At 46.4% G+C, this 15,369-nt stretch overlaps 1 protein-coding gene across 3 annotated transcripts; it reads right to left on the bottom strand.

The window, feature by feature from the left end:
* Window positions 1-26: 26 nt before the first annotated feature.
* On the bottom strand, window positions 27-13,850 carry slc16a13 (solute carrier family 16 member 13). 3 transcript variants are annotated; one of them, XM_088990895.1, is made up of 7 exons: window positions 13,710-13,850; window positions 13,236-13,284; window positions 7,748-7,996; window positions 7,525-7,668; window positions 6,945-7,237; window positions 4,075-4,652; window positions 27-730 (listed from the first exon to the last, which is right to left on the bottom strand). In XM_088990895.1, exons 3-7 carry the CDS (start codon window positions 7,983-7,985, stop codon window positions 382-384), a joined length of 1,602 nt encoding a protein of 533 aa, XP_088847021.1. In that variant the 5' UTR covers window positions 7,986-7,996; window positions 13,236-13,284; window positions 13,710-13,850; the 3' UTR covers window positions 27-381. The 3 variants fall into 3 exon arrangements, with proteins under 3 accessions (XP_088847021.1, XP_088847022.1, XP_088847023.1); XM_088990897.1 differs by having other exon boundaries at window positions 367-730; window positions 4,121-4,652; XM_088990896.1 differs by lacking the exon at window positions 13,236-13,284 and having other exon boundaries at window positions 13,710-13,840.
* Between the last annotated feature and the right edge of the window lie 1,519 nt (window positions 13,851-15,369).

The following is a 15,369-nucleotide window of genomic DNA, read 5'->3' as shown; positions in this document are numbered from 1 at the left end:
CAGAGTGCCAAAGCAGAACAATCGAGTCACCACTAGTTTGCCGTTTATTCTGGTTTTGCAAAAATATAAAGAGCTGTGAATGAAAAGGCGCGAGTGTAACGATCAGTGTTGTATTCCTGAGCATACGGGACACACAAAAGGTCATTTGATTTTGCATGATCGTTCCTTTTGGCCTACATTGACACACGAAAGACAGAAAGTCTTTCGTGTGTCGATTTTCACAGTGGTTGGCAGACAGTGTGCGACCATATTCCGGAGATTCCCATTTTGCATTCACCTACCATTCCAGAAACACTCCATTTCAGCTACCATGTGCAAACGTGATCATCGAATAAAAAAAAATAAATCATAAGGCCTTTTCGCAAAATGTTAAGGATTAAATCACACTTTGGAAAATGGACCCCCCTGAAAAAAAAATCTCTCAGGTGACCCTCTCGCAACTTGTCGATGCACGAAGTCCAATAAATATTCCTGAATTCTTTGAGTGGCATGGATGTGCAGCGGGCAGATCAGTGATTGGCGTCGCCCGGCAAATCTTTTGTCTTCTCCGTTTCTGAGGTGAGATGTTGCCTTTCGGCTACCGGCACCGGCGCTGCCGGCGGCTTGGGTGGCGGATCCGTGCAGGAGAAGTAGTGCGGCAGAGTGGTCATGGTTAGGGTGCTGAGGATAAGGAAAGAGCCCGATACCACAAAGGAGGCCATGTAGTCCCCCGTGATGTCCCGGAGCAGGCCTGGTGATACAAGAATCAATCATGTACATATCTGAAAACATCTTTGATACAATACATATTGATTTATATCGCCAGTGTCTGAAACTCATGACAAAAAGTTCGCGGACACCGGGGCCGACAACTCTGAAAAGTTGCCTGCCGGGCCATAAAGTTGCCTGCTGCATTTTTCTCAACTTGAAACACAATAAGACGGCTAATGGCAAAAGAAACATTGTTGCGAAGTATAAAGGATTTTTTTTAATTAAGGAATGCTTAATTAATGGTAAATATCCATTTCTGAAGATTTTGCTCCAGTTGTCATTTGTCGTCATGCTGCACAATGCAATGTTTGCGTTGTCTGCTAAAAGCCACGTGGACTCCCCTTTCTAAGCGCCTTTCAAAACTCTCAAGTACACTTTAGAGTCACGGTCCAGTCCGAAGCAGGAAACAGGCTTCTGATTGGCTGCCGAGGCGCAAATTGCCAAATGAAGGTTCGTTTGGCAATTTGCATACTCGGCACGGTAGCCAACCAGAAGCCTGTTTCGTGCTTCCGACTATACCGTGACTGTAAAGTGTACTTGAGAGTTTTGAAAGAGGAGTCCACGTGGCTTGTAGCCTTTTCTCTATGGAAGAAAAACAAACGTTTGATTAGATTTTTTTTTTTTTTTTCATGTTGAAGAAGTTGTTGGCCATCCGGGCCGAGACGTTTTGAAAGTCTTACGCCCCTACGTAAAAGTTGTACGCCCCGGGCCTCCGGGCAGACGTTATTTCAAACACTGCTCACGCCCTTTAACAACAACTAAGGCTGTCACAAAGCGATTAACAAAACGGTTAACAAAGTCAAATAATAAACATGAAACATCACACAAAAACATGGACAGTTGTGCAATTCAGACCACTTTTCTACATTCAGGATTCCACAACCTTTGAGCTGAATGGCTCCTTCGAATGACGTCAGAATTTTCAATGTATAAGCTCCTCAAGTGTGGTTCGGGGGAGGGGGAGCCTCGCGCCACTCTTCTCTACCACTAACTGTTTGGAGGAACATGCATTTGTGCTGTCCCTGCCAGGTTTTTCCATTCAAATAAGTGCTTCTCCTTTCAAGGACAAACGACGCCTCCGGACAACTTTTATCCATAATTTGTAAAATCACTTCTACTGAGCGTATTTTACAAAGATTCCACCGCATATAGCTATATTTTACGTTTTAAGACTCACGCTGAATATTCAATAAGTATAATATAATAAGAATATTCATAAGTCTTGTTTTCGAGTTGATGTCACGTCTGGAACGCCCCTGACCGAGAAAGCGACACACAATGCATTTTGGGTACTTTTTTTTCATCTGAAAAAAACATGTTGATCACGAAATTAGAAGGAAAACGACATAAATAATGCGATGGTGAATCGTTGTGTGGCAGCCAATTGCGGTAACACGCATAAAGAGGGTGTAAATTGACACAAATTCCCAGCGGACAAATCAGCCATTTCCAGAGCCGAAGGACAACGAGGAGCTAACCGGAGTTAGCGATGGATAACTCCTCTCGAGACTGATCATCCATCTTGTAAATTATTTTGTTGAACGTATATAAGAAAAATGGAGCTCTTCCAAGCCAAAGATGAAGACATTCTTCAGAACGGGGATCAAGCTCTTTGGTGTAGCGGAAAGGACGCTTCGATGACAGTCAAACCTGGTACATATTGTAATGCCCCTCAGCGTGACATGCACCACACAAGCACCGGACGTTACAGTATTATTCCGACAATCAGTCTTTTCTTTGAATCGAACGCGAATGATTTTCTTGACCCCATGATTAAATTCTAAATAACTGAAAGGATCACAAGAAAGGATCTTTTTCCGAATCTGAACTCTCTGAAGCCATTGTTTTGATTCTGGAGCAAGGCAGTTTGTAAAGGAGTACCCTGACGAGACGTCACGAACTGGGGGCGGGACTTTCTGAATTTCTTCAGTTTTGAGCTCATTAATGGCAGTTTTGGGAGAACTTTAAGTCATTTTTATGGGTGTTTTGCACTTGACTAAAAATATCATACTGCGTGTTTTGGGTATTTTAGATGCTATAAAACGTTTTTATGATGTCAGTTAGGAAACAAAAAAAATGGTGTCGGTTGTCCTTTAAGTACAACATTTGGATCCAACACCTGGAAGCACCAAAAAAGCCAAAGGTGGAAGGGGGAAAAAAGAGGCGCTGTGGGCAATATCTCTAGTCAATATTTGACAACCGCAGCATGTTGTTTCAGCTTGTTTTGAAATTTAGGTCATGACATGTCACAGTGACAGAGGCTGTATGATAATTGACACGTTTACTTTTTAGAGAGAGAAAGAGAGATGAGCTTATTCCAAAAATTGGCGGCTATAAATAATCAATCCTGGGTTTTGGAACGTCTCGGTTCTTGACCAATTTGTTTTTCGACCAAAATTGTTTTTTTTTTTTTTTTTAATGTCTCGGTTTGTAACCAAAAATGGGTTATCGAGCAAACTGAGCGCACCTGAATGCACCATTCGACTCCCCTGCCCTTCCTTATACGTCACTTTCTAGTGTTGAAAGTGACGTGTTGCATTAGCATTGTTGAATCAAGTTTTTTTTACTATGAAACTGACGTGTTTGGTTGAGATCTCTGCAAATCGGACGTTATCCTCATGTAGAGTTCCATTGTGAGTCGATGTGTTTGTATGGTTCAATATTGAATAAAAAAAGCAACATTGATAACATACATGAGAATGGGAAATGTTTCGGTTTTTGAACAGGTTTCTGGAACAGATTATGGCTGAAACGTTTGACTGTAAATAGTAATTGCAAAAAAATAACGAATCCAAATTACTCAAAGGGCATTTTGCTATTTGCAGGCAGGCCTATGGGGATTTGTTTTACGCCGATGCGTATGTGGAACTGTCGCGGCTTGGAATTGAAGCGGATTTATGTGGGACAGGAGATGTGAGACAATCTCTTTTCGTCAACGGTTGCTACAGCTTTGTGTTTGCTTGTAGTAGACGTGCACATTCCACCATGACGTCCATCATCTACTGCTGAAAAGGATGCTTTGATCCGCTCCTCTTTCATCTAGAACTGCTTCATATCACAATGAGGGTACAGCAAGTCTTTTTGTTGTGATATTATTTGTTATTTTTTGTCTTTTTCCCATTACGGCGGCACGTGAACACGCAGCGGCTCATCTCTCTCCCGGCAAATTGGCGTTTTCGTGTTTATTATGTTTGTCAAGTACCTTGCACATTGGGTCCGAGAGGACAGTAATTTCATTTGTGCTGTAGGTCACGCATATTAGCATATTTGACAATAAAGCTGACTTTGACTTTTGTTTTCTTCAAAATTGATTTTTGCATGGACCTTAGCTTTTGCGTCACGTCGTTCCCGCGGACGCTTCGGCTCCTACCCGACAGAGGCGATCCCAGCAGTCCGGCACAGCTTTCAATAAGCTGCAGCAGGCCGAGCGCCCCCATCACACGTTCGACGCCGGCCACCGTGGGCACCACGGTGAAGGCCAGCGAGGTCAGCGCCCCCGAGCAGAAGCCGTAGAGGAGGCCGACGGCCAGCAGGGCGACGTAGGAGCCCCACAGGGTGCTGACGGGCAGCAGTGCGATGAACACGCCGGCGAGCGCCGTCCACGCGCTCAGCAGGTGGATGAGCCGAAAGTGGCCCAGGTCCGAGAACCAGCCCGAGACCACGCGGCCCAAAATGTCGCTGACGCCGGCGGCGGATACCACAAAGGCGGCCTGGTACTCGGAGAAGCCGGCGCGGCGCCCGTGCGCCACCAGGTGAACGTAGGGTACAAAGTAGCCCACATTGAGGAGGGAGATGGCCAGGGTGTAGGTCAGGTAAGGCCTCTCGCACAGCAGCGAGAGCTCCAAGTAGGAGGCCACTCGTCCAAGCATTCCGGCGTATGACCGGCTTCTCTCGCTAGCCACCTGCAAGATGGACAGAAAAGGCTGGAATTCAGAAAAATACAGTGCAGCGGTCGGGAACCTATGGCTCGTGAGCCATATATGGCTCTTTTGATGAATTCCATCGAGCTTGCCGATCAAACTAAATACATAGTCTCCCTTTTTCTCTGTTCATTTCGGGTTGGGGCTGCAGTTGGCGGAAAGCGCAATTTTGATTGGCTGATACTGGCCGTCATGTAGAAACAGGTAAACGGCCCTTTAAATAAGCCCGACGAGTAAAAAAAATGGTGAGTACACTTCAGCTTGAATGCACCGGAGAATTCGCCTTTGTGGAAAGAAAAGGTTCTGATTCTAATTTGCAATGAAACAATAGCATGAAACAGTTGAATGTCAGTGGCACGATGACAAGCCCCATGCTAACGTTAGCATCCATATACAGTAAAGTCTCGTTATATCGATATTCTCGGGAGTCGGAAAAAATATCGATATAACCGGACTATCGATATATCCGATCCTGCGGGCATGTAATTTTCTCGAGTTCATAAAAATAGTATCGTAATAAGCAGTACTATCGATATAACCGATATCGATATAACGAGACTTTACTGTACTTCTGAGAGAAGTATATTGCAGAAAGTGTGGAAGCTAATGAGCCATGTGCAGGCTAGCTAGCAGTAACTTCGCCTATGTACCCGGCAAGTTGACTTTCATTCCGATCGTTTGGCTGGATTTTTACCAATCATGAGGAACTGAAAACCATTGAGTATTATCACAAAGTTATTTTAAATAATGCATTCTGACATTTTGTTGATTAGTGTCCGCGCGTGCGTGCGTGTTTGCTTGTGTGTATGTGTGTGTGCGCGCGCGCGCGCTCACGTGTGTTTTGCTCTCACTGAAAAACATTTTAAAAATATTTTACTTTCATGGCTCTCTTAGTCAAAAGGGTTCCTGATCCCCGACCTAGTGACTATGCTCTGTCGCGCCACTAGATGGCGGCAAAGAGCAAAAATGGAGGTGGGGGGGGGGTGTCAAAGTCATTTTTTGTGTCGGGCCACATTGTAGTTACAATTTCCTCTCAGGGGCTATTATGAATTTGCGGAAGCCATCAGAATGTTTCATCCCCTTCCACACATTACATACAGAGCGCACAACAAATTAATGAATAACTAGTATTCAAATTTGAAGTCCACAATAATGACCATTATGGTGATTTACGTGGGACAATTTGACATTTGGTTTGGACTTTAGCAAGCATGATGGCATTTCCTAAGTTTGATTTGCTTTCACGGGCCGATTTGCATTTTCTTGCTAGTGTTTCACTCTTACCTTTATTTATTTATTTGTTTATTTTAATGTACTATTTATGTATGTATTTATTTGTTGATTTTAATGTAGTTATGTATGTATCTATTTATTTGTATTATATTTAAGTATTTATTTATAGAGTAATAATAATAAATTTCATTTCTAAGCGCCTTTCAAAAGTGTCAAGGTCACTTTACAGCCACGGGATACGTTTTTTCTGTGGGTGAGCAGTGGCAGCCACATGCGCCAGCATTCACTCAACCCGGAATAACTCAAATAGATAGAAAGTTAGCTAGCCAGCTAACAGATAGCCAGATAGGTAATAGATAGCAAACAGCTAGCAAGTGATAATAATATTTATATTAATAATAATAATAATAATAATACATTTCATTTCTAAGTGCCTTTCAAAACTCTCACGGTCACTTTATAGTCACAAGATCAGTTTTTCTGTGGGTGAGCAGCGGCAGCCACACGCGCCAGCGTTCACTCAACCCGGAAGTAAGTCAAATAGATAGAAAGCCAGCTAGCTAGCCAATAGATACCCAACAGATACCTAGCTAGATAGGGAGCCAGATAGATAGCCAGCCAGCTAGATAGTGGATAGCTAGCTAGATAGCCAGATAGGTAATAGATAGCTAAAAGCTAGCAAATAATGATAATGATAATAATAATACATTTCATTTCTGAGCGCCTTTCAAAATTCTCAAGGTCACTTTACAGTCACAAGATCAGTTTTTCCGCGGGTGAGCAGCGGCAGCCACACGCGCCAGCGTTCACTGATTATGAAATACCTCTATTCATTGGGACATAAATTACATTTAAGTGCACATTGCACCTCTTTTGTTGCCACAAATGAATATTTTGTGTGCCCATTTTGCCGATTTCGTAGCTTGGGTTAGTAAATTGTGCGCAGATCTAATCATTTTTCATGGCCACAATTCAGAATTTTCTGGCAAATAGATAGGAGTAGTACACATTGTGTACTTTAGTAGGCCTAAACAATGACACCTGCGACGTAGAGCTTTCGAGTGTCACTTTGGCGAGGTCGTTGGGCTGCTGCTTCCGCCGCCGCGGTCGGATGAGTGCCCCGCAAGGCACGATGTTGAGGCTCAGCCCCCCGATGATGAGCAGGGCCCCGCGCCAGGTGTATGTCTCCACCAGGAACTGAAAGAGGGGGTTGAAGGTGAATGAGGCCAGGCCGATGCTGGAGAACGCCAGGCCCAGGGCAAAGCTGCGGCGCTGGCTGAAGCTCGTCATGACGGTGGCCACCATGGGCGTGAACACCAGGCCCCAGCCCAACCCTAGAGCGCGCACACACACACACACACACACACACACACACACACACACACACACACACACGCCCCCACCCCCGACGTCAGAAAATCACATGGAAGGCTTCCCAATTCATTCTACTGCACCCATCGTCATCAAGGCAGATGAGTGAGGTCCAAGCCTCCAACCCCAACGTGACCTTTGCTCATTTGACCTTGTGTGGTTTGTATCATCAGCAAGACAAAAACCATCGGAAGAGACCATGGCACTTTTGGAAAGGACTCCATTTGAGCATTCAGGTGCAAGGGCTTACCTGAAAGGAGGCCTAAGGTGAGGTAGAGGTGAAGCAGGCAGGTGGCCCGCGAGGCCAGGATGAGGCCCAGCCCGGCCAGGCAGCCCCCCGCCATCACCACCGGGCGCGCGTCGTACGCGTTGGATAAGGCGGCGCCCAGGGGGCCTGTCGCACAACACAGGGAGCGCTTGAGCTGCGCTGGACGGGGAGTGGTATTTGGGAGCGGTTTGGCCCGCAAACTCACTGAAGAATTGCTGCGCCGCGAGGCCGATGGAGGAAATCCACGAGATGGCTTGAGCGCTCTCCTCAAAGTACTGCACAAGCTCCACGAAAAAGACGCCGAGGCCGCGCATCAGCCCGAACACCAGGCCGGTGCTAACGAAAAGGGCCCCGACCAGGACCCAGCCCCAGTCCCCGTCTCCGTGGGGACCCGGGGCCCGGCTGCCGCCACGCCTCTCCGCTACGGCTCCGACGCTGGCCATTGCTGCGCGATCTGGAGAATGAAAGTGTGTCAACAAGAGGTCACGGGTGCATAATCATTAACATGCTTTGGCCCAGTGTGACAATCCCCCCCTCGGCACGTTAATGAACAACTTTAAAGGACAACCGACATCACTTTTTTTGTTTCCTAACTGACATCAGAAAAACGTTATATAGCATTTAAAATACCCAAAACACGCAGGCTGATATTTTTAGTCAAATGCAAAACACCAAGAAAAATGACTTAAAGTGCCACAAATTAGCTCGAAACTGGGGAGATTCAGAAAGTCCCGCCCCCTTGTTCGTGACGTCACGCCAGGATACTTCTTCACAAACTGCCTTGCTCCAGAATCAAAACAATGGCTTCACAGAGTTCAGATTCAGAGAAGATGCTTTCTTGTTACTCATCCAGTTATGAATAGGATTCAAATAGTTCTGATGAGGAAAGCATAAATGTTTGCAATCAATTAAAGAAGTCCTTCCGTATCAATTTCAGCCATCTACAAGCGATGAAACCGGTGAAGATCTGGACTCCGTTGTAGCGCCCACAAAATGCACAATATGGCGTACAAGCTCTGTTGGAAATGGGCTGATTTGTCCGCTGGGAATTTGTGTAAACTTACACCTTCTTTATGCGTGTTACCGCAATTGGCTGCGACACACAACGATTCACCATCGCGTTATTCATGTAGTTTTCCTTTTAATTTCGCGATCAACACAGTGTTTTCAGATGAAAAAAGTACCCAAAATGCATTGTGTGTCGCATTCTAAGTGAGGGGCGTTCCCTCCGTGACGTCACTTAGGGTATCGTCATCAACTCGAAAACACGACTTCCTGAATATTCAACGTGTGTCTTAAAACGTAAAATATGGCTATATGCGGTGGAACCTTTGTCCAATGCACTCAGTAGAAGTCATTTGAAATGATTTTACAAATTATGGGCGCAACTTGTCGGGAGGTGTTGGTTGGACCTCGCTTCATTGAAAGCGGTCCAAGTCGTTTTCCAATGTACGTTCTCCTCCGGAAAAGCAAATCGTCCTTTCGAAAAACATGTTGATGTGAATTTTCAAACAGCTTTTCTAAATACGTCTGTGTAAGCTCTCAGTCGTACAGGAGTGGTCCATCGATGAGAAGGTTTCTTCAGCCGTCATCTGTACAAAGTGAAGGTTTTGGACGTTTCGCCTCCTATCCAAGAGGCTTCGTCAGCGAACTAAAGTCTGACTGGTCGTATCGGCCCCATTTATATATCCCTAATGTCCAGACCTGGTGGCGCCGGACACAGCTATGATAGGTCCCTACTCTCAGGTTGGGGGGGGCGCGGGACCCCCCTCTGTGGCCCCACTGATTGTTCCTACATTCCTGACTAACGATTGGCCTATTACACCCACTCCCCCCGGTATCACCTCATCAGCATAACGACCCTCATCAGCATTGCGAAAGTTGCCTAACCTGTTTTGCCTGAGCAGGCTATTGTATGAACGATCCAAATTGAACCTCACACCACCAGACCGGTTTAATGAAGGATTTTGTTGTTTTATAAGAATCGCCTCTTTTTCTTTTTCTCAAGATTCTAAAAGGAGAGGAGTAGCAGTACCGTACATTGCAGGAGTTTCTGAAAAATTACAAAGAGTCCTTTGGCAACATAAAATTCCTACTTATTTCAAACCGATAAACACGTTAAGGCAAAAATTAGTGCATCCAAAAGATAGGCTACCAAATGAAAAACAAAGTAATGTAGTTTATTCCATACATTGTAAGAATGAAAATTGTAAAGAGCAGTACATTGGGGAGACTCAACAAATTCTCAAAAAAAGACTTTATCAACATCGCAGGGATAATACTAGTGGGCCTCAATCGGCAGTACATTTGCACCTAAAAGCTAGCAACCACTCATTTGACGACAATGAGGTTAAAATCTTAGCGAAAGAACATAGATGGTTTGAAAGGGGGGTAAAAGAGGCGATTCTTATAAAACAACAAAATCCTTCATTAAACCGGTCTGGTGGTGTGAGGTTCAATTTGGATCGTTCATACAATAAAAGTCAGACTTTAGTTCGCTGACGAAGCCTCTTGGATAGGAGGCGAAACGTCCGAAACCTTCACTTTGTACAGATGACGGCTGAAGAAACCTTCTCATCGAAAGCTTTTCTAAATGATCGGATGTGTCTATTTATGGTCCAAATCGACATATTAACTGGATTTTAAGAGGGCTACAAAATGGCTATGCCAATAATGTGTGAATGAAATCCTATTGGACCCTCAGCACCCTGCCCACCACCTTCTCCTCCTACTCCCGCCAGGCAGGCGCTACCGATCCATGCACACCATATCCAGCAGACACTTAAACTGTCACATCCTAATTGGCGTCAGGTGCGCGCGCGTCACCTCCCTGCTCCTCCGGGCTCACGCACCTGATCCCAAACCCCGGCGCGAGGTTCTTTTTTAATCGAAAAGAAGGACAAGACCCTGCGTCCGTGTGTCGACTACCGGGGTCTGAACGACATCACCATCCGTAACATGTGCCCGCTCCTCCTCATGGATTCGGCCTTCACACCCCTCCAATCTGCCACCATATTCACTAAACTGGACTTGCGTAGCGCCTACCATCTAGTTCACGTCAGAGAGGGGGAGAAATGGAAAATGGCATTCAAAACGCCCTTACCAACGCTCCCGCCGTCTTTCAAAATCTTGTCAATGATGTGCTCAGGGATTTCCTTAATGTGTTCGTCTTTGTCTGTCTGGACGACATTCTCATATTCTCCAAAACCGCAGAACAACATCGGCAGCATGTCCGACGGGTCCTGGCGCGGCTCCTGCAAAACCGGCTCTTCGTGAAGGCAGAGAAGAGCGAGTTCCACGTCCGTTCTCTGTCTTTTCTAGGATTCATCATGGAGCAGGGGCAACTTCGGGCCGATCCCGCCAAGACCAAAGCGGTGGTAGAATGGCCAACCCCAAAGACACGCAAACAACTCCAGCGATTTTTGGCGTTTGCCAATTTCTACCGGCGCTTCATCAGTGATTATAGTCAGAAGGCACTTCCCCTAACCAGTCTCACTTCCACTAAGGTTCCCTTTAGGTGGACACCCGACGCTGAGGGTGCGTTTAACCGCCTCCGAAGCGCCTTCACTAATCCCCCTGTATTACGCCACCCCGACCCGGACCACGCGTTCGCGGTAGAGGTGGACGCATCGGAGTCCGAGGTGCCGGCGGTATTATCCCAACGCTCTCCGGTTGACCAGAAGCTCCACCCGTGCTCCTTCTTTTCCTGCTTCTCCAAGTCGGCCCACTTCATCCCGTTAACCAGGTTGCCGTCCGCCATCGAGACGACAACAGGTCTCCACGGGATTCCGGCGGACATCGTGTCGGACCGGGGACAGCAGTTCATGTCCAAGGTATGGAAACGTTTCTGTCGGTCCATAGGGGCGTCGGCGAGCTTGTCATCTGGCTACCACCCTCAGTCCAACGGCCAGAAGGAGCACAAGAACCAGGACCTGGAAGCGGCTCTACGGTGTGTGTGCCTCCACCGTCCAGCGTCGTGGGCTCTGCACTTGCCGTGGGTGGAGTACGCACACAACACCCTGGTCTCCTGAGCCACAGGTCGGTCTCCTTTCATGTCTGCCTGTGGTTATCAGCCGCCGCTGTTCCCCACCCAGGAGGGCCAGGCGGAGGTCCCGTCTATTCAACACCACCTCAGACGGGCCCATCGGGTGTGGAAGGAGACTAGAGCCGCCCTGTCGCGCACGGTGTCCCGGAATCAGCACATCGCAGATCGTCGTCGCCGCCAGGCACCGTTCTACCAGGTCAGGCAGGAGGTGTGGCTGCCCACGAGGGATCTCTGGTTGGCCGGGATGTCAGCCAAATTGGGGCCGCGGTCCACGTGTCCCTCCTCAAGCCGGTGGAAACCAGCTCCCTAGCTCCAGCACCCGCTACTCCCCCCTCGTCGGATGGTGGACGGGGACCCAGTATACACTGTGCGGGAGATACTGGACTCACGGCGCATGGGCAGGGGCTTGCAATATCTGATCGACTGGGAGGGCTACGGGCCAAAAGAACGTCAGTGGGTCCCCCGCTCCTGCATCCTCGACCCATTACTCACCCGAGCATTCCACTCGGCTCATCCCTCCAAACCGGGTGGGCCGTTGAGGGGGGGGGGCACTGTCACATCCTGATTGGCGTCAGGTGCGCGCCCCTCCCCGACCTGCTCCTTCGGGCTCACGCACCTAACCCCAATCCACTGATTGTGCCTTCTGGCTATAAAAGTCATCCGGTTAGGCTTGGTAATCGCCGGTGTATTTCTGCATTCCACGCCCTTGTCGCCTCACAGTACGCAGGTTGGTCCCCCTCTGCAGTTGTTGCCTCGCTTTTCCGTTTCGCCACTTTATGTTTGTTCCCTGTTGGAACCTATTCCTTTCTCCATCGAGTATTTTGGATCCAGCTCTCCTTTTTTTCATCCAACGAGATCTGTTGCCACACCTCGTTCGGACATTGGATTCAGCTCTCCTTTTTGTCTGACGAGATCAGTTGCCACACCTCGTTCGGACGTGACATGAACAGCGTCTTCCCTCTTGCCAGTCATTCTCAAAACCCAAATATAACTGTATAGTGCCTCTTAGCCATTTTGAACAACCCTGTGGAACACCATCCTGTTATAGTCATTGTAGCTTCAGGTTTGGATTCACTTGAACCACTGTCACTGATCACTTTAACTCTGCTTGATTCCTTGCATATTTTCTCACCGTTGTCTCTGAGAGGTCAAACTTACATTAATGAATATCCTTCCATAATTATTTGCCATGCATGTCTTTTTTTTACAATGATGCTTGTGCAGCGTGTTCTACCGGAGACAAATTCCTTGTGTTCGACACTAAAGATGATTCTGATTATGAAATACCTCTATTCATTGGGACATAAATTACATTTAAGTGCACATTGCACCTCTTTTGTTGCCACAAATGAATATTTTGTGTGCCCATTACGCCGATTTCGTAGCTTGGGTTAGTAAATTGTGCGCCGATCTAATCATTTTTCATGGCCACAATTCAGAATTTTCTGGCAAATTTCTCCATTGTGGGACTATTAAAGGCTTTCTTATCTTATCAAATACTTTGAATTTGGTGGACACGTTGGGCTTCATAGGAGGAAATTTTTAAAAAAAGAAATGGCGATTTGTTTGGACCAAAGTTAGAGGGACGAGCAATTTTCCAAAGAACTTAACACTTTAAGCTGGGCTGTGACACAAAAGGAGACCCCACCTGCAGAACTTGAAGTGCACTCCAAAACGTGGCTTCAATGGAGCTGAAACTGAAGGACACAAATATATATATTTTTTCTTTTTAGCGGGATTTCCAAGATGTTACTTCATCATTGATAACAATAAAAAGATTGACGTGGATATAAACAAAATTAAATACACGATGCCTTACGCCAACGCAGCAGGACGAACCACAAACCACCAGTCTACGCAAACCACGCATGACTGACGTAGCGCTTGCGCATTAACCCACAAACTAAATTGCCCGAAAGCCGAAATAAAAAAATAAGGGGGAAAGCAAAATGCAACAGGTTATTTACTTTTCAATTTACACCCCCTTGATGGGATCTGACAAAATAAATTGAATTGTTCTCGTGACGAATCATTCGCGACAGTTATATAATGCACGTCGAATTGTGCTGCGTTTTCGAAGAACCTGTCGAATAACAACAAGAATCTCTCAAGCGACGCTTACCGTTTGGACTTTGAACCTTCTCTGGATTACAAGACCGGTCATGTTCTCGGTCACCCCTTTCGAACTCGATGAAGACGAACCAAATTGCCGAAACCGGCCGCTACCTCGAGACGTGTGCCTGTTAGTGCGCGTACGTAGTGAAAAGGACTGCGTTTTAAATGGAACACGAACGCACCACCGCGTGTCGGTATTTTTTCACGCGGCATTTTAAAACAACATTCGGCGATTGTTCTGAAACGATATTCAGTAAATAATTTATTCACACTAAAACGACTACACGTGTTATAAAGACACGTTACAGCTCCCTCGAAGTTCACCCTGGGGTCGTTGAAGGGCTGCGGTCCCGCAAGTTTCCGCCCCCTCTCCTGATAACACCTGATTCAAATGTTCAGTTCATAGGTAAGCGTAACGGTAGCCGGCGGTGAATCCTCTCTTGGTCGTTTGAAGAAGGAGACACGGAAAACATGCGGGACGAGACCATCCGGGACTGAAGCTGCCCATCCCTGCCCTCATGGAATAGTAAGTGCTCAATGCGTGTGCGCACAAGTGAGAGATTTTTGGGGGTAAACCCGCGCCAACTAGTGATGTGTCGTTCGCGAACGACCTGGTTCTTAGAGCCGGATATCTGAAGTGGATGAAGAGAGCCGGCACCCAACAAGGAGCTAGAAATGGGAGCCGAGTTTTCTTTGTCCTCTCGTCCCCGGCCCCAGTCTTCGGTCAAAGCCGCATGTGATTGGTCAAGATCCGTGGCAGATGAGGGACAGGAGAATTACAGTCACATAAAGAATCATACCAGAATGATATATGACAAAGAACGTGCTGCAGTTCAAGAACAGGTCAAAAACGCCATAGCTGTTTGTATAACAACTGACTGCTGGACATTCTGAACCACAACATCCTACGTCAGTTACATGCCACTTTATTGAAAAATTCAAAGTGGGGACCTGTCTGCTGGATTGTTTTGAGTTCAATGAGAGACACATTTCTGGGAACTCGGCAGAGGGGCTGGGAGGTACTGCAGGACGCGTACGCTGTTTTAGAGCAATTTCAGCAGGTCACTGGAGATCAGAGCAGACAGGTATAGTGGACAAATGTTATCACATTATGCTATTATGATTATTATTAAATTATTATCATTTTACTAGTTCGTATTATCGATGGGAAGGTTTCTTCAACCGTCATCTGTACAAATTTGAAGGTTTCGGATGTTTCGCCTCCTATCCAAGAGGCTTCGTCAGCGAACTAAAGTCTGACTGGTCGTATCGGCCATATTTATATATCCCTAATGTCCAGACATGGTGGCGCCGGACACAGCTATGATAGGTCCCTCCTCTCAGGTTGGGGGGAGCAGAGGACCACTCCCTGTGGCCCCACTGATTGTTCCTACTATAGTTCGTATTATAGCATTATTAATATGAAAAGCAAATTAGTGACAGCTGATCATCAGACCAGAGTAACCACAGGGAAAGTGAAAGTTAGTGGATGCTCTCTCCACATAAATAAAGCCATATAAATAAATGTATTCGATAGTGTATTTTTTACATTAGTAATTTATTTTTCACACAATTTTACATGATTTTTGGTAGTTAATTAACTTAAGCAACAAAAAAACTGAGGAGCCATTTGGGAGTTAAAAGAGCCGGATCTTTTTAGTGAGCCG

This window comes from Hippocampus bargibanti, linkage group LG02, assembly GCF_051943395.1.
Source record: "Hippocampus bargibanti isolate YZ-2025 linkage group LG02, ASM5194339v1, whole genome shotgun sequence".
Lineage (NCBI taxonomy): Eukaryota > Metazoa > Chordata > Actinopteri > Syngnathiformes > Syngnathidae > Hippocampus > Hippocampus bargibanti.
The sequence above is the reverse complement of the archived record's forward strand: the minus strand, read 5'-3'. Positions and strand labels throughout refer to the sequence as shown.

Excerpts from the sequence above, each read along its gene's own strand:
- slc16a13 (XM_088990895.1), bottom strand. The coding sequence starts at position 7,985 with ATGGCCAGCGTCGGAGCCGTAGCGGAGAGGCGTGGCGGCAGCCGGGCC. Across the intron at positions 7,669-7,747 it reads CGCGGCGCAGCAATTCTTCA|GCCCCCTGGGCGCCGCCTTA; the intron begins GTGAGTTTGCGG and ends GTTGTGCGACAG. Across the intron at positions 4,653-6,944 it reads TCGAAAGCTCTACGTCGCAG|GTGGCTAGCGAGAGAAGCCG; the intron begins GTGTCATTGTTT and ends TCCATCTTGCAG.